General features: G+C 46.7%; 1 protein-coding gene across 2 annotated transcripts in view; it reads left to right on the forward strand.

The window, feature by feature from the left end:
* RASSF8 (Ras association domain family member 8) overlaps nt 1–15,661 on the forward strand; it is a 79,490-nt gene extending 63,829 nt beyond the window's left edge. The window contains exons 4-7 of one of the 2 annotated variants that reach the window (XM_069003271.1): nt 1,200–2,089; nt 4,047–4,191; nt 5,308–5,463; nt 15,529–15,661. In XM_069003271.1, the coding sequence (XP_068859372.1) occupies nt 1,200–2,089; nt 4,047–4,191; nt 5,308–5,429 (1,157 nt within the window). In that variant the 3' untranslated portion in view covers nt 5,430–5,463; nt 15,529–15,661. Of the gene's footprint in view, nt 1–1,199; nt 2,090–4,046; nt 4,192–5,307; nt 10,314–15,528 lie in introns of those variants that run through there. The other variant, XM_069003270.1, reaches the window with a different exon arrangement.
* The last annotated feature ends 6,815 nt before the right edge of the window (nt 15,662–22,476 follow it).

Raw genomic sequence — 22,476 nt, forward strand, 5'->3', positions numbered from 1 at the left:
TCACAGCTTTTTGTAAATAATGTTGTGGCTTTTAAGTGAGGTTACTTTGATAGGGGAAACTCTTCTGGGATGGGAAAATGCTGTATTTCAGAGTAGTGAGAGTGCTTAGAAAAATATCCCATAAGGGGTGTTGGAGGAGGAAGACTGCTGAGCTGAATTTAAGTATGTTTGATAACAGCACAAATGAAGCCACGAACGTAAATTGTATTGTCAATAGAGCACTCAGAAAAACTCTTAATACTTACGAAAGGACTCAAGCTTCTTCCTGAAGACTGGGTTGCCCCAGTGGGGATGTGGGAGCTGCTGTTACATTGTGCAGGGAGCCTGATTGCTCGTTTGCAGTTTAGGCAGCCTCTGCTGCTCTCGTCCCTGTGCTCTCCTCAGTGAAGGTTCGTCACATCAGCAGTGCTGCCATGGGCACCACAGGCTGTGGCCCAGCTTGGCTCAGTGTCCGAGTGAACTGGGAGGCACCAAGAGGGGAACTGAGGCTCTGTCAGTCATTAACAGCTGCCTCTGATTGATGCAAGTTTAACAGCAAACACACTGCCTCCACATCTAGTATTTCTACATGGCTGTATGAAAGAGCTGGGACTCCTGTTCTTGTTTTCTTGGTCTCGAGGTTCGTATTGGGTATATTTATGTAGTGGTTACCAACACTGACGGGTCACTGGCTTTATTCTTCCCTGTGAGGATGCTGAGGCCCTGGCACAGGTTGCCCAGAGAAGCTGTGGCTGCCCCATCCCTGGCAGTGTCCAAGGCCAGGTTGGACGAGGCTTTGGAGCAAGCTGGGATAGTGGAAGGTGTCAGGGGGTTGGAACTGGATGGGCTTTAGGTCCCTTCCAACCCAAACCATTGTGCGATTCCCTGAATCTCAATTCCTCCCAGCCTGCCGGTAGCTCCGGGGTTGTGCAGTTCCGCCGGTTCTCACGGTGTCAGTCCTTCCTCACTGCTGCCGCTCCCGCCCTGCGCGGGGAGGGTTTAGAGGCGAATTCGGTGATGTGCGGGCACCGTGAGTGAGGCAGCGTGTGCTACGACCGGGGCAGGTGCGCTGAACCTGCGTGTGGGGGCCGGGGAGCCGCGCTGGGCGGGGCGGGGCGGGAGGGTCCTGTCCCGGTCCTGTCCCGGTGCTGTCCCTCACGGGCGGAGCGCGGCGCGGTGGCGCCCCCCCGCGGCCGCGCTGACGCTGTGCTCCCTTGCAGGGCGCACCGGGCGCTACACGCTGATCGAGAAGTGGCGGGACACGGAGCGGCACCTGGCGCCGCACGAGAACCCCATCGTGTCCCTCAACAAGTGGGGACAGTACGCCAGCGACGTGCAGCTGATCCTGCGGCGCACCGGGCCCTCCCTGAGCGAGCGGCCCACGTCGGACAGCGTGGCGCGCATCCCCGAGAGGACTCTGTACCGGCAGAGCTTGCCGCCCCTGGCCAAGCTGAGGCCGCCGGGGGACAAGGCCATGAAGAGGAGGGAGCCGAAAAGGAAATCCCTCACCTTCACCGGCGGCGCTAAGGGGTTAATGGACATCTTCGGGAAGAGCAAGGAATCCGAGTTCAAGCAAAAGGTGCTCAACAACTGTAAAACAACAGCGGATGAGCTGAAGAAACTGATCCACCTCCAGACGGAGAAGCTTCAGTGCATCGAGAAGCAGCTGGAGTCCAACGAAGCTGAGATCCGCTACTGGGAGCAAAAGTACAATGCCAGCCTGGAAGAAGAAATCCTCAAACTGGAGCAGAAGATCAAACGGAACGAAGTGGAGATCGAGGAGGAAGAGTTCTGGGAAAATGAGCTGCAGATCGAACAGGAGAATGAAAAGCAGCTCACAGAGCAGCTGCAGGAGATGAGGCAGAGGATCCTGGAGTGCGAGAGCAAGCTCAAGGACTACGTGTCTCAGATCCACAACATGGAGAGTGGCCTTGAAGCAGAGAAGCTGCAGCGGGAAGTTCAAGAGTCCCAGGTGAATGAAGAAGAGGTCAAGGAAAAGATAGAGAAGGTGAAGGGAGAAATTGATATTCAGGGCCAGCAGAGTCTGAGATTGGAAAATGGCATTAAAGCTGTAGAAAGGTCTTTGGGCCAAGCTACCAAGCGATTACAGGTAAGACTGTCTTTTTATCCATAGCTAGAGAAAGTCAAAAAATGTGACTAATTTCTCTTACACAAATCTGAAGCCCATGAAAGACAACACAAGCAAGTTTCCAAAGGGAATCGGGCTAAAAGGGGGAATGTGTTGCTTTCATTTTCAAATTGCATTTCAGTTTGTGGGGTTTCTTTTGAAGAGCAGGCAGTTTTCATTTCACCTGTGTTTAACTTGCCCTTTCAAACTGTCTGAGAAGAAAAGCAGCAATTTGCACCACCGTAGCCTTTTCTGAGGATAAACTTCTGATCTTTGCTAGGTTTGTCTGCCACCAAAAGAGATGAATTACAAAGAACAGTCCAATAGCAGCACCTGGAAAGATACAGAGCTAAAGTAGAGTACCTGCCACCTTACTCGGCTTTGGTTTTAAAGAACAGCATCCCTCTTTTTCCTGGCTGACTTGCTGGTGTTCATGATTTTATTTTTCTCTACACCACAGGTATTTGTGGCACATGTGTCAAAAGAGAATCCAGTCCCTGTTTCCTTGCTAAAGTTAATGATATCACCTTAAAAGAGCATGAAAGAATAAAGGAACTCCAGCTGTTAGCTGGATGGGGTGGAGGAAAGACTGGGGCTCCTGGGATTTTTATGTGCTGCATAAGATAGTCCTAAGGCACCACACATCAGTTGGAGTTGTGGTTCTTGCTGATTCCCAGAATTCGCAGTTAGTATATTCTGCAGTGCTGCAGTGGCATTAAGGTGGTTCCACTGTGGATATGTAAAGGGATTTTGTATCCTTACTCCTGCCCTAGAACCATGTCAGTATGAGGTGTTTTTGCTAGATGATGAGGGGGGAAAAAGTAATCTTTTGATCCAAAGCAAAATGGATGAAAACCGTAAGCAGTTTTGGCCATGTTTATCTATGCGAAGTTTCCAGACATGCTACGCTTAAGGATTTGCACGGATGGAAAGCTTCAAGTCTTCTTTACTTGTTTTGTCTGTCCTCAGTCACATTTACCGAGGCTATGATGGAGTTCAAAATATTTCTAGCTTGGTTCTTTTCATGGTCGAGGTTTCACTTCTTGGAAAGTTCCCGTTAAATTCAGATCTTCCAATCTTGTTCTAAACCTAAAGGGGCAGAAATCTGAAAGTCCACAAGAAAATAAACTGAGCTCTGTATTATGGAGCTTTGGTGGGGTGGAAATAGAGAAATATTTTATTGCATACCTAAAGTTAAAGATATCTGCTAAAGCAGCTTAACTGCTGTGTGTGGGAATAATAGTAGTCCAAGACTGTTGTAATCTATCAGAGCTGTAAGTTTTGCATATAATGACAGAAGTACAGAGAAAGATCCTAAATGATCATCTGTGCTTTGAAGGGGTGGTGAACCAGCCAGGCTTTGGCTTCATTGCACAAAACCCTTGCAGAGTGAGAAAGTTCTGTCCAAAAATTTTAAATAGAAAACAAAAAGAACAAGAAGAGAAAAGAATTACACTCCTTTTAAGATCAGAGGAATTAAATGAGCCGTCCAAGCCATGCTGGACACTTCAGGAAGAAGTAAGACTTGGTGCCAGACTGCTGCTGAATTGATTATTTTTTCAGCATTCACACTATTACCTTTATTTGCTGATGTGCCAAAGTTTTTCTCAGGTGGTATGAGAAACATCTGCTAGTCATCCAAGAAGCCATATAAAAATAAAATACATTAAAAAAAAACCCAATTAGGGTAATGGGTTGGACTCAATGATCTCAGAGGTCTTTTCCAACCTAGTTGATTCTGTGATTCTAGTAACTGCTAGTGAATGTTGACTTGCTTTTTAAATTACAAGATTAAAATAACTTTCAACTCTTCAATTTGCATTTGAGCTTTAAAAATTGGAGGCTTTCTCCTCAAAAGGAGAAGCATTAGTTGCCCAACTGTAAATATGCTCATGAAATGCTGCTTTATATGCTCAGCAGACGTTTTGTTTCCTGGCAGGACAGGGAACAAGAACTGGAGCAACTGACCAAGGAGTTGCGCCAGGTGAACCTGCAGCAGTTCATCCAGCAAACGGGAACCAAGGTGACGGTGCTGCCGGCAGACCCCGTGGAGGTGGAGGCCCCACATGTGGAGCTCGAGAGAGGTGCAGCCCTTGGAATGCTTTGGGTGGGAGGGAGGGAGAGAGGGAGGGAGAAGGGGTGAGCAGTGCCTTTACTGCCGCTTCATGCTGGCGCTCCTACTTGAAGTGAACGCTCCCTTAGCGGAGACATAGCAAAACCACTGAGAGCGCATTGTCGAGTACTTCTTTTCGTTCCAAGGGTTTAGCAGGCTCTAAATAAAGAGCAGTATGTGGAGAACTTCTCTCCCACTGTGCCCAGGCATGCGTTTGTCCCATCAGCAACCCATTAAGCCTGCAGCTTTCAAGAGTGGCCGCCATGGCTGGCTGCCAGCACGGAACGTGATTGTACATCTGACATTGCTATTCGTCTGGGTTCTTCCTCTTCTGGTGGGGTTGTGTCAAAGCAGAAAAAGGAATGTGTCTGGATCCCAAGAAATCCCAGACAGCAGCCACACGGGAACAGGAGCTAACCCAGCTGGGCTGCCAGCCATGCAGAAGCCCTGCACAGATGGCTGTTAACGGCAGGTGCAAATTGACTTTGCCCCCAGTGAGATCAGTGCAGCCTGCACGTGCCCACATCTGGATTCAGAATTTCCTGGGCAGAGCCACGGGAGCGTTTTGAATGCGTGTCAGAGCTGCAGCACCAGCAAAGTCACGTACTTTATGCAGCACTCTCCTTGCAAGGGGCTCTTTGTCTCAGCATTCTCCTGTGCTGGGTCTGTCCCTCTGCTCAGAAGACTTTATAACCAAAAGGCACTGGGCAGACAAGGGGGTGGGGAGAGAGGAAAAGACAGCCAGGCCTTCAAATGCAGCACTTGTATGAACTCTTTAAAGTGAGCAGGAAGTTGAAGCTTTGAGTTATGTTACAGGTGCGAGCTCTTTCTGTGCATCACCATATAAGTGTGTGTGTCTGTGTGTATGTTTCTTGTGGGAGGGTAATTATTTTGTGCGGGTTTCATTCTGTTTTGAAATGAGTAGGAAGTGTGCACCTTAGATCTCCTCACTTCCTAGCCAGGCACTTCAGTAGTTTGTTACATGTGGAATTAGTTTTTCTGTATTGCATTAAGCGGGAGCAGGAGAGGTGCTTTATGGAGGTCACCCCTGCTGATGACTTTTCTAATTGCCCTTTTTCTCATGCAGAGCCAACCTTTCAGTCTGGGTCACTGAAGCGCCCTGGCTCATCGAGGCAGCTCCCCAGTAACCTTCGGATCCTACAGAACCCCCTGTCATCTGGTTTTAACCCGGAGGGCATTTATGTATGACAGTACATACCTCTTCTAGAGAGGACCTAGCAAGGTACCCTGGACAAGATACACTTTATTTTATTCTGCCAATGATGAATGGAAGAAGTTTTTTCTTGTTTTGCTTTTTTGTTACACCACCGTGTTATTTTTTCTTCTTCCTCCAACACCACTTGGAGCCATACCCTGTGCACTGATGCTAAAGAGAGAGGAACTGTCTCGATTCATAATTGGCAAGGATGACCTTGCTGTCAACACAGCTTGAGTGCAAAAACCTTCATTGTTTTTGCCACTTTAGAAGTGTTTGGGAAAGTACTGTTCCTTGTAGAGGCATAAATGGACGACTGAGGGTGAAGGAAACCGTGTATGCAACTTATCTGAGGTTTAATTTATTCCCTTTAATCAATGGACCTGTGAATGTTGACCTTTTATATTTTTATTTTTAACTTGTGAATTATCACGTATGGCTGTGTGTCAGTCTGACAAGGTGACTGTGTGTGTACCAACATCCCCCATCTGATCAAGTACAGCAACCTGCAGTGCAGAGTTCTGAGGAGTGCTGAACCATTGCAGTGGTTTCTCACCACTAACTTTGTTCATTTCTGTCGTGGGTCATCATATGTCATGTTCCATCCATTGCTACCTTTTAAGGCTTGAAAAGTGAGCTTGTGGGATTTACTTGCTGTTGTATCTGCCTTGAATGAAGCACCTAGTGTTCAAAAGATTTATGGATTTTAAACCTTGGCTTGGTAAAAATATTTCCAGCATATGATTGAGGATGCACTAGTTAGATGATATTTTATTATATAGAATGTATATTTGAAATATTTTGCCACATTGTATATGCCTTTTGAGAAAAGAACAATGTAAGAAGTTGTCTTCATATATCTTACCAAAAGAGAGTAGGAGGCTTTCACTGTGTGTGATTTTGTACTTTATTTTTTCCACTAGCCATTACAGTGTTCTTGTTTTGTAACAAATCTTGCTGTTGGAGGGGGAGAAAGACACAACACAAATGAGTATCCTCTTCCAGCCTTCCAGAATCCACTCAAGTTTTGTGAAGGGAAGAAACCTGGTAGGGTCCCATGAAGTCAATAGCAGAGTTCTTATTGATAGGAGTGAGGCCAGGATTTCATTCAGCTCCCTGGTGGAGACATTTGGTCCCTTTGAAAGACAGTCACTTACAGAATGTAAAGCTTGCAAGCAGAAAATTCACACATTTGGTGGTCATTTTTCACAAAACATATGAAAAGAGAGCTATCACATCTTGATGTTGCTCTAATGCAATCAAAGCTAAGAAAGAATTAGACAGAAAGGCTTCCCTGCAGAAAGCAGCCACTCCCAAATAGCTTGTTGGTTGCAGGCCTTGAAGTGAGATTGCTGCAGGGGACACCAGGTTTGTGGAGAAAGGGACTGGCATCAGTGGGACACTGTAAACGTTGGGGGCTGGCCTCATGGATGAGTTAGGGAAGGGATGGGCCTTCTCTGGTTTGGATTTCCTGTTCTAACAGCAACTCAGCATCATCACCACCTTGGAGATCCCCTGGGCACGAGGCAGGGCACTGTGCCCTCACTGCAGTGCTGAAAACTTGGGCTCAGTGGCAAAATGACTGAACTCCTGATGTCCTCCTTGGTAGGGTCAGGATTTTACCACTGCTAGGAAACTCCAAGCTTTTAGCCATAGAAAAATACTTAACTCCTAGCATCCTCTTGTGTTGATTCACTGATGTGCAGATAAATGGTAATTTAAGTCTCCTTTTCTAAAAAAGGGCCTTCCTGACAAATGGAAGTTTTAAAAGATATAGCAGAAAATGAAGGATTCTCGAGTGTTTAATGCATTTTTTTCCTTTCCACTTATTAACAGCATCATATATTCTAAAAATGCTGCTGAATTTAGACTAACAGCAACAGATAAGGCTGTGAATATATAAAGGACCTTTCCAAATGGACTCTGAATTTTTACTGTTTAACTTATCAGGTCTTTTTTTTTTTCCCCGTCATCTTCCCTTGTGAGCAAACTGGAAAATGAGATATTCCTACCTGAGGAACCTTTGCAGTGCTCACCCATTTTACTGTTAGTTTATCACAATTCTGTGCTCATGTTTACTGTGCCCATAACTTTGTATTAAAAAAAAAAAAAGAAAGAATGTGTGTATATATATATATTAAAAAAAGTGTAAAATATACATAGTTTGGGGACAATATCTGTCCAAGGTACTTGAGCATATATGCCTTACATTCTGGGTTCAATTTACAGAAATGAAATGGCCCTCTCCAGTGGATATCTTGCATCTTCAGCACCTCTTTATGTTAGAGATCTGAGGCACTCAGCACCTTGCAAAGTCTGGCCCAAATTATGCTGCATGGGGGTGGAAGGAAACAGTTTTGTCCTGAGATGAAGTATTTTTAAGGCAGATCAGCATATTTCCCCCAGCTAATGTTTTTGTCATATTCTGTGACTGGTCCATCTCCCACAGATGTCAGTTTGAGCTGAGTTGGGCTCTTGCATCATAAAACCTGCCCTCTTTTTCTGCCAGGTTACTCTGTAAGACAGAGGGACGAGGAGAAGGATTAAAAGGAAGAGCAAGAGCAGCTTTGGAGGGCTTTAACTACAGCTTTGTAATAGAATCAAGGGAGGAATTTGCCATTTGAGTTAAAAAGTAGCACCTGCTGACTGCAGCAGCTGTTGGACACAAGGGCCAGCCTGGAGCTGGCTCAGGAGTGACCACTGCAGCCCCCCTGAGTGGCCCCCTCCTTGCCAGGGCTTTGGCACATGTTTGCAGCTTCAGCCACTCCTGTGGCCAAGGAGAGGCTTTGGTATCCAGACCTGCCAGTTGTGAGACACTGACAAATTCCCCTGTCCCCACCACACTCCTCTTGCTTATTGAATTTCACCCAGGCTGAAGTTCCGTAGCATTTTCACCCTCTCTGTAAATAAACCAAAAAGAAATGGCATGCCCTTGCATTAAATGTGAATTGACCCATGTGTAACAGAAAAATTCCTCACACTACGGTGTTTAGAATTATGCTTCTGATCAACTGTGGAAACTCACTCTTTCTTTACAACTGTACAAAAAGTCCATTTTCAGAAGTGTTCCAAACCTACTTCTGGGGCATTAGCAGAAAGGAAGCTACACATTCTAATTTTAACAAGTGCCATACTATTTACTGGGCAGCATGATAAAAATGGGGTTTTTTGCTTGCATTAAATAGTTGAATACACAAGCACTGTTTTCCAGTGCACAGGGAATTTATATGGAGAGATCCTGTAATTTATTACTAATGGAAGTTAACTGTGTTACCTCTCTCATCCATGAGGATACAGTTTATTTTTGCTGGAGATGCTATGTTGTTAGGGGGAAAAGAGGGGGGTGACCATCTGAAAAGCCAGTAGGTTAAGGCTAAGATGAACAGTCTGAATGCCTGAGCAAGGGAGAAACCCAAGTCCCACTCTGAAAAGTCAGCTCCCAGTATCTTTCAGTGGGACTTAGTGGGGTTCCCAAGTGCCTGAATTGCTTCTGGAAATTGTATGTTAACTTTGAGATTGCTTGCTTTTCTAAACCCTGGCAAGTTGGGAGGAAGTTCTTGAAGAAGAGAACTACCACTACTAGCATTAGCAATATGCAAACATATGAGGTAAGAGGGAAAAAGGTCCTTTAGTGAAATAAAAATCTCCTCTTGGGGCAGCAATTGCCTTGTTTTTAGCGTGAAGAGTATTGCATTATTTTAGTGAACTGGGATCATATGAGTATGATCAAAGAAACATCTATCTTGTAATTTTTAGTGAGTTACCTTAAAGCATATAAATTCCTGATGTGCATTAACTTGAGTGAATTGGGCCTTAATGATACATGTAAATAACAAAACTCTATTCAGATATTTTTTTCCAGAAAATAGTCTCTAATGGTCTGTACTGTAAAAAAAGTGTCAAAGTGTTACTTTTATATTACACCTCCTTTTTTGGTTTTTGGGTTGGTTTTTTTTTTTTTTTTTAAGAACATTGAAATGTGCATGTTTATTCTATTTGCTACAGTATTTTAATGTTTTGGATGAAGGCCATCAGTTGTATGGAGATGACAAAACAATCATTCTGTCTATTTATTCAGTATTGCTGCTTAAAGTTTTCAAAATAAAGCTTTCAATGCCAATATAGTGACTGATTGAAAGCTGTTCTAGTTCTCTTCAGGTGGTTTTTTTTCTATGTTTGTAGAAAACTAAGTGAAACTTGGTGTATGAGCTGTTATACCAGCAAAGAATTATTGCAATAATACTGGGGGGCCAGGTGTAAGTGTGTGTAGTAAATAACCTAAATCTGTGCATGCAGTGAATGCCTTTAGGTCTCTAAGTGGAGTGCTGAAGAATGTTAAATCCTTTGTGGTCCTGCAAGCACTTTACACATGTGATCAAGTACTGGTTAGAGCTTCGTGCCCGTGTGCAGTGCTTGTGAGGGCAGAACAAGGGGGTCACAGAGGATCAACTCGGAGCCCTTTGAACCAGATTGGATTTAAGCACATTCTTGAGTGTTCCATAGACTAAAAAGGGGGCCTAAAAACATGTTCTGATACAAAACCCTTTCAGTTGCAGCAAGGATGCCTCAAGTGTAGCTGGTACCTCTGAAAATTTTAGTAGTTCTGAAATGGATCAAGTGTGCCTGCTCTACCTGTGAAGTGTGTCAGAATGCTGAGAGCGTTCGCCCTCACCATCATCCCATGAAACTGCTAACTAGGGGTTCTGACTGGAACATTTGAGTTGCTGATGCTTTAACCTAGAGAAGCAACACAAACTGTGAAAACATGAGTGAGCATTTTATTAGTGCTCCACTTCAATGCAAGATGAAAATCTGTATTATATGTAACTATATTTTTTGTCATTTAAAAAGCTTCTATTTTTTATTATTCTCATGAATGGTTGACAAAAAATATTGGATATGCTCCCATACAATAAATTCCCCTCTGAAACTTTGGGTCTTTACAGTTCATGGCTTGCTGGGATTGCACTGTTCACGTCACACGTCTCAGAGCTGCTGGGACTCTTTCAGAGAACACGGGGCCTGAAGGCAGGACCAAGGCCAAGCTTGGTGTGTCCAGCTGAAACAGGTCCAGAAATGGCCCTGTGTCGAGCATTAGGCCACAGGAGCTCTCCTAAGTGGCAGTTTCCTTGGGGTGTGGGACACACAGCTGGTTGGTGTGGGGCCTCTGTGGCAGACGAGAGAGCTCCTTTTACTGCAAGTGTGCTGTAACCTCAATCAGATGAAGCCCAGGCACTGCAAGAGAGACGAGGAGCTTGTTTTCAGCTGAGGAACTGTTATTAAGGTTAACAGTAACCCTGAAATGACAGAATTGGTTAGTGACTCAGGGAAAGTGTAACCTAAAGCAAAGAGGCAGAGGTTCACTTGGAGGTGATCAGGGAGAAGAACTGAATGTACAGATTCTTCCCACAACAAATGCAGGGTCCCCTGATGCTTCAGGGAGCAGAAAGAAATTAATCTTTGAACAAGGAGCAGAAGGCCTTTTAGGCCAGATTCAAGTGTAGTTAGTTACTGTGCTGAGACCAGAGAGGGTGTGAAAATTGCTTAAGATCATTTGAGCTAATCAAGGCTGGGAACTTGATACAGCTGGAGACTTGTGATTTAAGCCATCCAAATGCAGTCCTTACTCTTAATATCCCAACAAATGGATTTTCCTAAGCTAACTGGAGCCTAATCTCATTAGATGTAAGGAGAAATGAGCTAACAGTAGTGGCACTGTTGACTGTCAATAAGACAATGCCATGAACTCCACTGCAGCCCTAGCACGTGGCACTGTTGTTGTCAGGGCTGTGGAAGTTGTGGAGGCCCTGTGCTCCTGAAAGGTGCCCTTTCCTGCTCCTGTGCCAGTCAGCTGGCTGGCTTTTGTGGTAACTAAGGTTTCCCAGCATGCTCAGCAGAGCCAGGGCTACAGCTGATGGTTCTGATCTTTTGCTTTGCCTTTAAAGAACAAAGCAGTGTATTTGTATGTGGCTGCTGCAGCACTAACTAGCTCAGTGTAACTGGACCACTAATGAGTTGCAAAACCAGGCCAGATCAATGATCCATTTCGTTCAGAAGCCGTACTGAATTCTTCTGCCTGTCACGTCTGTGTCAGCTAGGTAGTATTCCTTTATAACCCAATTTTTTAATGATTGTTTCAACGAAGATGTCTGGTGTCTGAAGTAGGGCACAATGAGCAATGGTCCCCATTATTGCCTTGCTTGAAAATGATACATTTGCTACCTTTGATATTGTAGCTAGTGTTAATGAGTATTTTCTGGGTCAGCCACTGCTTCATCATTAACTCTCTCCAGAAATACTGAGTGGAGACAATCTCAGTTGGTCTATTCTGTTCCCTTTTTCCAGATCGGTATGCTGTGTACTATTTTCCATCCTTTGCAGTGAGTTCTGTGTGCTGTCCAGGGCTGACTGGAAAGGAGCCTCTTTGGCATTTGCTAGTGTAACAAGGAACTGATGCAATCAGAGCTGATCGACTTCCCTGAGCAACCTCAGTGCTTGACTGAGCCACTCAGGCATTGCCAGTGTCCTCGTGCTACTTTTGTGTGCCTCCCTCCTTGCTGCCACACAGACAGCCCTGGATTTCCCCCCCCCATGCAATCTGAAGTTTGATTTCTAGAGGCTTTTTGGATCTGAATCCCTGGCTGTGGAAAGGCTACAGGGATCTCTGCCATCTCTGGCAGAATGAGAGAGTGTCATCACAGTGTCATCACACTTCTGTTCAGACATCTGGAAGCTGATGGAGGTGAAATACCACTACACTAGACTGTGCTTATTGTTTCAGCTACACGCTTTGTCTTGTTCTACCCCTCTGCAAAAGGAGGAAGATAGCTGGTAATTGGAAGACTTAGTAGAAAAACGCAGCATAAAAGATCTAATATTCAGTCCTGGGTCAAGTTGTAGGGAAGAAAATTTTTCTATGATTTGTTTATAATAAGCAAAAGTTTGAAGAAAAAGTATTCAGAAGAGCTCCAGCTGGGCTTCTGGAAACTGTACTTAAAAAACCCACCTTATCCAGTGCAACACAAATGAGAACCAATAATTACTTGCCTAGGTATTTTAAAGAGGAGGGCTTCTGGTTAAAACAGAAACAAAAAACAACCAAAAAAAAAGGGAGAGTGGTGGAAGGAAGGGAGTGAGATGTGGACCAAGTAAAACACCTTTAACCTGATTTGTATTTGCCCTGAGGTCCCTTCCATTGCCAGTGTGATGGAAAGTGAATCATCCAGCTTTGGAGCCAGTGACATGGTATCGCAGAAGTACCATCAGGAGCTATTGCTAAAATGAAATTCAGGCCAGCCTTTAAGTGGGAAATAACTGGAATTTCTTTGTGGTTGCCTGTGGAGCTTCTCCTAAATTACTACCTGTCACAACTTTTATTGTGTGTATCAAACTGCTGCTCATGAAATGTTATGTGCCCAGAACAGATGATTTGGCTTTAGCAGTCCTAGTCAGCCTGAGGTGAACTTTGATCGATGAGGTGGAACTGGCCCTCCTGGCACGCTGAAGAGAAACCCCAGAGCACCAGCTGACCTTTGACTATGCTTTGTTGCTACAAAGTTGTCTTAAGTGTTCCCTTCACCCGGCAGATCTGCAGCGTGGCTGCCAAGGCTGTGACCTGGATTCTCCATTGTCATGTCGCTTGTATCGTGCACAAAACGAGCGTGGAGGAGACAGCAACACAGCAAATGAGAAAGGCAACAATGTCCATTAGCTGTAGGGCTGGGGTGAAAGGTTGTGCCAGGGACAGGCACCAGATAATCGTGTCCTTTCGACTGTGCCAACGCTGCAGTTCCCAGCAGGCCCACACGAGAGGGCAGCAGTACATGCAGCAGCCACACACTGCGATGGGAAGTAGGTTTTCTAGGAATACACAGCACGTGATAGGGAATTGCTTAAGGCACCCAACATTCCAACTTTAAACGTGTTCGTTCAGAAAGGACACAGTAATACTTACAAAGAGACGTGTCTTAGTCACAATGTCGGTGTAACCGATGCACAAATGATGCCATTCCTAAAGTTTCTGAGCAGGCCTGGAAGCTTTGTGAAACAGATGTGGGTTGAAACATTTCCATTTTAGATACTGTCCTGTGCCTGGTGTATGTGCCTGTGCCTGGGAACCTCTTGTTTCATTTCCCAGCTCCGCCACAGATTTCCTGTGCGTGACCTTGGGCAAGATACTATAATCCCTGTGGATTGGAGTTCCCCAGCTGTAAGCCTGCGATAATACTGCCTCATCCCCTTTGACTTTGTCTGTACATACAGCAGGCCCCGTGGGGAACAGTGTCTCAATTCCTACTTGTTTGGCAAATAGTGCTGAGCACAATGTGGTCCTCAACTTGGCTGTGCCATCCAGATACTGCTGCATGAAGTGTATTTTTATATCCTACCAAGAGGGTGACAAGAAGTCACTCAAGAGTTAGCTTTACTTTGCAGTGAGAGCAAGATGCAGGTGTGCTGAAGGGAGCTGGGGGTTTCTGAAGGTGAATTCTTGTTTATCTTTAGGCAGACTTCTTTTTCTAAAGGGGTAGAAAGGAGAAGCAAGTAAAGGAATAAAACTTTATTTCAACTTTTGCTCAGCTCTCTTCTTGCGAAGTGGTGCTATTACCAGAGGCAGCCTAAATCATTTTGGAGATGCTGCTTGGGAGTGTGTGGTACCTAGTTGATAGAAACAATTGACTGAACAAGCTGAGATTTGCTTGGTGGTCCTAAATGTTCCAGTACTTCCACAGGTCTTAGGGTCTTCTAGCAATGTGCATGTAACCAGTAATGCACCATGACAGGCTGCCATCTCACAATGTTCCATAGATACCCAAGTGCCCTTTGGTCTTGGCTGAAGAGATAAAGCACACAAGTTAGAATTGTAGGAAGGTGCCTTTTTTTGTTGTTTGCCAACTCCAAAGTGTTTTCTACATGCTCCAAATAAATGTAATTAACTACACTTACACCGGAGTCCTGCCCAGAATGAGCACCCTTCAGCATGTCTGAGCACAGAGACTCCCTGCTGCTCAGTTCTGAGGTGAAAGATCATTTAAAGATGTTGCCATCCAATTAGTGCAGCTGCTGGCATCTGACAGGGCAATGAATAATCAGTCCTGCAGTACCTTACCTCATGTCCTGCTCTAAATAAAGTTCTTGCTGCTACCTTTGTACATTATCTGAGGAACTTTACAGCAGGAGGCACCTACTTCTAGGAACATCTCCCTCCTTTGGTAGGAAGGATGGAGTGCCCCTGGGTGCAGCCACACAGGACAAGCACGTAATTCAGGTGCTGTGAGCAACTGCAAAAGCAGGAGCCTGGGCAGTGTGAGTACCTTGTTTAACATCTTTGTTCAGTGGCAGAACACAGCCTGAAATTCCCAAGGAAAAACCTAATTTCTTATGTTAGTATGACTGTGTAACAATGATCCCAATCATACAATTTTTATATATGCACACACATATATATGTATGTAGTCAACTCATTAGATGTCATTATCCCTTTTATCAGCTTGGGAAACTAAAGCGCAGGGATGTGCAGGCCTTTCCCAGGAGTACAAGCCCTTCATGTTCAAGTACTGACTTTTGCACATGGATCATTTGCTAAAAATCTGTTCTGACCAACACAGAGTTGTCCAGCAATGGTTCAGTCAGGCCGGGGGCCATCTGGCCTAACATTCTGCCTCGAGCTCTATAGAAAGAGCTGACTGGGCACAGGCAGCTCAATAGTAAACTACCCTTGGTGTGGCATTACCAAAATAACCTACTTGGAGAGGAAGCTCTCCCTAACCCTTCAGTCAGAGGTTAAACCTCTTCCTGATAGCAGAGGATTTATATCCCTTCTAAATTGAATAATGAGAGCACTTCAAAAGAGGTGAGACTTATTCTTTCCTTTAGCAAGTGTTGCACCAGATTCAACTAATAAAGATTTTACCTTCGAGATCTAATAGTCTGTTTCAAACTTAAAACTTTGCAAAATCAGTATCTTCATTTACCGTTGATTTTAGCATGCTGGTTTCAGCATATGCAAGAGTTCAGCTCCTTGCATGATAGAGTGTTTTGATTTCCTCTTCAGGTAACTCTGCTTAGTTATTATATTCTTGCTTCTCTTGTCAGCCAGAAGCTCACAAGACTCCTGCGATGTGGAGCTGCCTTCAGTCGAGGAGTCAGACTTGCATCCTGAAGGCACTGCTGTGTGGGTGCATCAGGAACATCTGGGGAAAGGAGGAGATCCCTCTTCACAGGCTTGTACAAATAAAGATGGTCTGACCTCATTGTGGCCTTGCAGTGCCTGAAGGGAGCCCACAGAAAAGATGGAGAGAGACTCTTGACAAGGGCCTGGGGTGGCAGGACAAGGGGGAATGGCTTCACACTGACAGAGAGCAGGTTTAGATTGGATATGAGGAAGAAATTGCTCCCTGTGAGGGTGGGGAGGCTCTGACAGAGGTTGCCCAGAGAAGCTGTGGTTGCCCCATCCCTGGCAGTGTCCAAGGCCAGGCTGGATGGGGCTCTGAGCAAGCTGGGATAGTGGGAGGTGTCTCTGCCCATGGCAGGGGGATGGAACTGGATGATCTTTAAGGTCCTTTGCAATCCAGGCCATTCTGTGATTCTGTTCTATGATGTGACTGTACCCACTAGGGAAAGTGCTAGGGTAGCCCTAAACTACCAGGGTGCTGCCCCAGCCCAGGCAGCTTTGTTCCTGAAGGTAGAGGTATTGATCTCTGCAGAAAACAAAAGCTAGGGACATGCAGTACTTTTCTACTGGCTCTGCCAGGCAGCTGAATTGCCCTCTACCCCTTGGAATGCACTGCCCTGGGGTTACTAAACTCAAGCAATCCTGTGACATTACTGTGTACTTTTAAAAGCAGGTATTGCAGACTCTGCATGTTCAGTAATCACAGCAAACAGCTGGACTCCTGCAAATGCCTTCTGGGCCTGGTAGGACACTGATGGGAACGTGCTTCCCACGGCTGGCTCCTGGGGCATGGCACACAGATTGCTCTCAAAGGTCGTTTTAAATAACTGTACTTACCTTGTCATTTACAACACCAGAATTAGCCCTGTGACCAGTTAGGCATTTTTCAAAGCCACTTCACGTTTTCAGACGTGGATGTATCTTTTTGTTCTTATTTCTGCGCTCTGCAGAGCAAACTGCACTGCTAACACAGCTTCTGTGCTGTGCCAGTGAGCAGGAACCCATGTAGCCCAGCTTCACACAAACACATTTTCCTTTGCAGACAGATGAGGAGTGCCCAGGAGGATTATCTAATGATGGCAGCTTGTTAAGCAAAGGTAGCTCCTTCTCTCTCAGAGATCAGGAGATGCTGAAGGAAACACGGGCAGCCTTAACTCTGACCCTTGTCCACACACATTCCCATACCCTTCAATTACCTTTGTAGCAGCTAATAAGGAATTCTTGCTTATTCTACACACTTTCCTATTTTTTAAGCATTTTTTCCTAGTCATGTTGGTCCATTTGCCTCTACACATTTCATTTCTGACATTACTCTGGAAAATGAAGTCCTGATGGCAGTGCATTCTGCATGACAGACCCTGTATGTCCAAGAACATCTGTGAGAGTCTGCAGTACTGGAGAAAACCACCTCACATTAGTGGTTTCAATTCCCTAACTCTCAGCAGCTTCTCCCTGGAACAACAGAGGGCACCACTCCTCACACAAAACGCTGGAAGAGGAGCAGCCCTGCCTTTGAGTCATGGTTCAGGACCTAAAATATTTATATCTCAGTAGGTGATTGGGATTGAATGTTCTTCCTCCTGGGAGGTTCACCTCTGCATCTTTGCTCCCTCTGCCGAAAGCTGCTCTCAGAGACATGTGCACTGTTTCTCTGGTGGATCTTGCCCTAGTTTGCACAGAATCATTAAGCTGTCACTTACTGGGAAATAGTTTCAGCCTGTTTGATTAGAATCTGCACTTGGGGGAAGAGGAAACCACAGTACCATATCCTACCCCAGCTCCCATGAAGATCCATTCTTATTCCAGTAAGTTTACAACATAAAGTGCATAAACATGCAGCACATCAGGGCTGGAGCCTCAGTTTCTCCTCTCAGGTGTCTGTGTTACCTTTTGATCTTGCTGTTCTGTCCAACAGGTGCCACTGCATTAGTGCTGCCACCACCAACTGTTTTGAAATAAAGGGACCTACAAGAGCCTACAGGAAAGATGGAGGGAGACTATTTACAGGGCATGGAGTGACAGGACAAGGGGGAATGGCTTCACACTGACAGAGAGCAGGTTTAGATTGGATATGATGAAGAAATTGTTCCCTGTGAGGGTGGGGAGGCCCTGGCACAGGCTGCCCAGAGAAGCTGTGGCTGCCTCATCCCTGGAAGTATCCAAGGCCAGGCTGGATGGGGCTCTGAGCAAGCTGGGATAGTGGAAGGTGTCCTTGCCCATGGCAGGGGGATGGAACTGGATGGTGTTTAAAGTCCCTTCCAACCCAGGCCATTCCATGATTCCACATCACAGTAACAACATTGTTATTTCAGAAGAATCTAAGTTAAAAAACAGCCTCTACTAAGGTTTTCCCTGATTTATTAACCCTCCAGCTGATGCCCTCAAGGGCTGTAAACCTCTTGGTCTTTATTATCTTCTGTACAGAATTGGCCCATACCTGCATAATGTTGCATTCTGGTTGCTCAATGTGCATCGAGCAAACCTCTTGAATGCCGGGACTCTGAACTCCTCGACAGCCCTTTCTGAGAGAACAGGGGAAGTTTAGATTGGACATTACAGAATCACAGAATGAGCTGAGTTGGAAGGGACTCACAAGGATCATCGAGTTCAACCCCTGTCCCTGCACACACAGTCCACAAGAGTCACATCATGTGCCCAAGAGTTGTCCAAAAGCTCCTGGAGCTCTCAGGCTTGGGGCTGTGACCATTCCCTGGGGAGCCTGTTCAGTGCCTCTGGGGGAAGAACCTTTTCCTGATATCCAGCCTACCCCTCCCCTGACACAGCTCCAGCCGTTCCCTCAGGTCCTGTCCCTGGTCACACAGAGCAGAGATCAGGGCCTGCCCCTCCTCTTCCCCAGGTGAGGAAGCTGCAGAACTGCTGTGAGCTCTGACCTCAGTCTCCTCCAGCTGAAGAGACCAAGTGCCCTCAGCCACTCCTCGTATGGCTTCGCCTCCAGGCCCTTCACCATCTTCATGTCCCTCCTTTGGACACATTCTAACAGCTTAATCTCTCTGCTATACTGCAGTGACCAAAATGTGCACACAATAATCAAGGTGAGACCGCAGCAGTGCAGAGTAGGAAGAATTTGTTCACAGAAAAGGTGATCAGACATGGGAACGGGCTGCCCAGGGAGGCGGTGAAATCACCGTCCCTGGAGGTGTTTTAGGAAAGGCTGGACGTGGCACTCAGTGCCATGGTCTGGTTGACGCGGTGGTGTTCGGTCACAGGTTGAACTCAATGATCTCGGAGGACTTTTCCAGCCTCCTAGATCCTGTGATTGTGTTAGAGGAGCCCGAGCTCCACCCCGCCCGAGGGGCGGCCATTCCTGAGGGGAGGCGGGGCCGCGCGCGGGGAGGCGGAGCGCGAGCCGCGCGCCTGCCAATGGCCGCTGCCGCCGCCGCTGGCCCCGCCCTTCCCGCCCCTCCCGCCCCCCCCGCAGCGGGCGCGGCCCCGCGCGCACGTGCCGGGCAGCGTGCGCGGCGGTCACGCGGGCGCGCGCGTGACGGCGGCGGCCTGAGGGCCGGGCGCGCACTTCGGACCGAGGCGGGAGCCGGGAAGCGCCGGGCGGGGCGGAGGGGAGGAACAGCGGCACGGAGCAGGCCGGGAGCGCCAGGGAACCGGCCGGGCTGCAGGGGACTCTCTGGCAAAGTCACCGCAGAGTGGCCCCTTGCCCCCTGCGGTGCCTCCCAGGACTGCTGTCCTCAACGACGTGCTTAGTGTGTGCACAGGCACTGCTTGAGCGCTCCTGCCGTCCGAACAAACCCAGCGTGCACAAGTGGGACAGACCTTTTCTTTTTCACGGCATCACAGAAAGCGTTTAGGCTGGAAAAGTTTTCTGAGATCATCGAGTCCAGCCTATGACTGAACACCACCGTATCCAGCAGACCATGGCACTGGGTGCCACGTCTAGTCCTTCCTTAAAAACCTGCAGGGACAGTGACTCCATCTCCCTGGGCAGTCCGCTCCAATGTCTGATGACCCGTTCAGTGAAAAAATTTTTCCTCATGTCCAACCTCCCCCCGTGCATCTTAAGACTTACGCCCTCTCGTTTCAAGCAAAGCATAAAAAGATTTTCCATCTTTAGTTCTTTTCCAGCCTCTCCATCCTGTGCAGAACAAGAGTTCAACTGACATGTGAAAAGGAGACACTCAGTTTCTCCTACTCATAGTAGGAGTCCTGCAAACACATCTGGAGATCTTGCTGCCAAGAGAGGATATAGAGTCTCTCTCACTGGAGAGATTCCAGAACCATCTGGATTTGATCCTGTGCCCTGTGCTCTGGGATGGTCCTGCTTGAGCAGAGAGGTGGGACCAGATGACCCACTGTGGTCCCTTCCAGCCTGACCCATTCTGGGATTCCGTGAAGAGAAAGCTTTTTTTCTGCGTTTCAGGCTGCCTTATTGCTACAGAGTCTGCTCTTGGTGGTTTATGACTGACTGTTTTTGATGGAGATACTCACATTCCAGGTCTTGCAGCTGGAACCTAGGGCCCAGGAGCTTTGCTGGAAGCCGTGACCTCTGTACCACAGAAATGCTGGTCGGGGTCACTACTCACAGGCTCCAAACCTGAAGCCAATGCAGTGCATTCCAGCCAAGTCTTATAATTATTAGGCCCACACAGAGGGGCTGCTGCTCCCACCTAGAGGGGCTTCTTTGCAAACAACATCATATGTAAGGAAGGCTGTGCGCCTGCCTGCCACCCACAGAAGGGCTGGAGCCTTGGCAACCTTGTACAGTGAGAACAGAATCCACTTCAGCATCTGTTGGCTCGTGTGGCTCTGTGCTGCAGGTATTAATCCAAACACACTTGGGGAGACAATTTTCTACTGAGGAAGAAGGTGCCATATTTACATTGCTCTTTTCCTGAGATTATTCCCTAGAAATTACTTAGTTGTGAGAGTACCTTGGTCACATCCGTAAAAAACATCTAGTGAAAAGCAAAGTTAAAAACCCAACCAACCAACCAACGAGGCTTTATGTAGGCAGGAGAAGCAACTCCCCCTGGTCCCCATGACGTGGTAGAGCTGCCTGGGATCACAGTCCCTGCTTGCTGAAACATAAAGAAATGCCTTCCCGCCTGTCCCAGGCATTGGCTGCATCCTCGGGGAGGGCCATGCAGGGAGGGGAATGTTTGCAGCCCAGGAAGAGGCAGCGGCGGCAGCAGCAGGTGCGCTGCCGCTGGCTACCCCGTGAGTTCAGCGAGGCAGAACAGCCTGTCCCAGGCAGGGCAGCTCCTGCAGCCCGCGGCAGCGCCGTCATCGAGGCTGCCATGAATGTAGTGCTTGTGACAGATTGACAGCCCTGCAGGCTGAAATGCTGGAGCCACGGGAAGGATGCAGAGCGCGGAGCAGCTCGCCCTTGCTCACATCCAGCCCACACGTGTCCGGGGCTCACGCAGCTGCTGCTGGCGGCAGGTGAGCCACCGGTTTCTCTCTGCTGCTTCCCAGCGAGCTGCTCTGAGCCTGCAGGAGCACCAGAGGTAGTCAACAGAGATTCAGGCTTTCCTGGGTGAAACTGGCTCTAAAAAATCCAAGGCTTTTTTTTCGCAGAGAGGAAATTCGGCATTTTTGTTACTTTATTTCTCCGAGGTTGTACTTTCGTGTTCATTTCTGCAAACAGAAGGCAGGAAACTTCTCAAAGAAGGCAGGGATGATTCCAAGAGCTGAGGTTTGAAGGGAAAAGGAAATGCGTTGCAAGACCCAGGTTACAGGGCAGACTAGGAATTTAGAGGTACTGAAACACACCTTGCATACAGTCCCCAGGCTTGCTGGATGTCAGACATTCAGTCTGCCCTGACTAGAGGTGAAAATTAAACAAAAAAGGTCCAAAACACAAACTTGGGACCTACTCCAAGGCCCATTATGCTCCAGAAAAGGACTCACATGACTTAAATGGTAGGTCAGGCCTTTCTCAAACAGGGCTGATAGTCAAGTTCTGTAACTGTAATCCTTCCAAATATAAAAATTCCTTGTCCTTCAGTTGGAGGTACATGACATTGCCTTCCAGTGGTTTAAAAATCCCAACCATCCTTATTTAACACACTCTAATGGAGCCTGTCATGCCACTATAATATACTGGATTATAAAATCTGTTTTCAAAGTTTATTGCTTACGAAATCAAGCTTGCATCCCTTATCTTGTGGTTTATGGGACAACAGAATATGGATTCAAGTGTAAACAGTAAATGTAGCACCCAGTCCTGCACTCTCAGCACTTCCATAAGGGAATGTATTTTTAAAGATGGGAGGCTCTTGTCCAGTATTTCTGTGATTGTTTTTAACCTCAAGAAAATTCAAGACGTACAAATTGATTTAGGCTCCATAGGGATCTGAGGAAGCCTGGAATTTAATAATTAAGGCTGACACTGGAATACCTCCTGTTATTTGCCTTTTGCCGTGGGTTATCAGCCTCAATTACAAACCTTTTTTCCCCCATGTTTGCTTTTGTTAGGCACTGGGATTATTAGAACACACATAATTTGTCTTTATGTTTTATGTCATAAAATTTACTAGATTCCACTGATGCTGTGACTTGGCATGAAGTCATTTGGCACGTTTGATTCAAGGGCTAATAAAAACAAGCCTTCCTTTTACTGTACATGGTAAATACTGAAATTGATAAAGCCCTCTAAGGATCTGGGTTTACAGCCCAGTGAAACCTAAACCGATTCATATTCCCAACGGATGGAAATGTGAAGGAGACCTAAAGCCTTGCTCATGCTCAGGTTTTACACTGCGCTCTTCAGGAGCTTTTTAAGAAGTGCCCGTGGCTCTACCCTTTGTGTGTGTGTAGTGAACTGGTAGGAAGAGCTTTGCGCTCAGTCAGGCCGCTTCCCTGGCTGGCAGGAGGAGCTGGAATACACGAGCACCTTC

The sequence above is a fragment of the Aphelocoma coerulescens genome, chromosome 1A (genome assembly GCF_041296385.1).
Source record: "Aphelocoma coerulescens isolate FSJ_1873_10779 chromosome 1A, UR_Acoe_1.0, whole genome shotgun sequence".
NCBI lineage: Eukaryota > Metazoa > Chordata > Aves > Passeriformes > Corvidae > Aphelocoma > Aphelocoma coerulescens.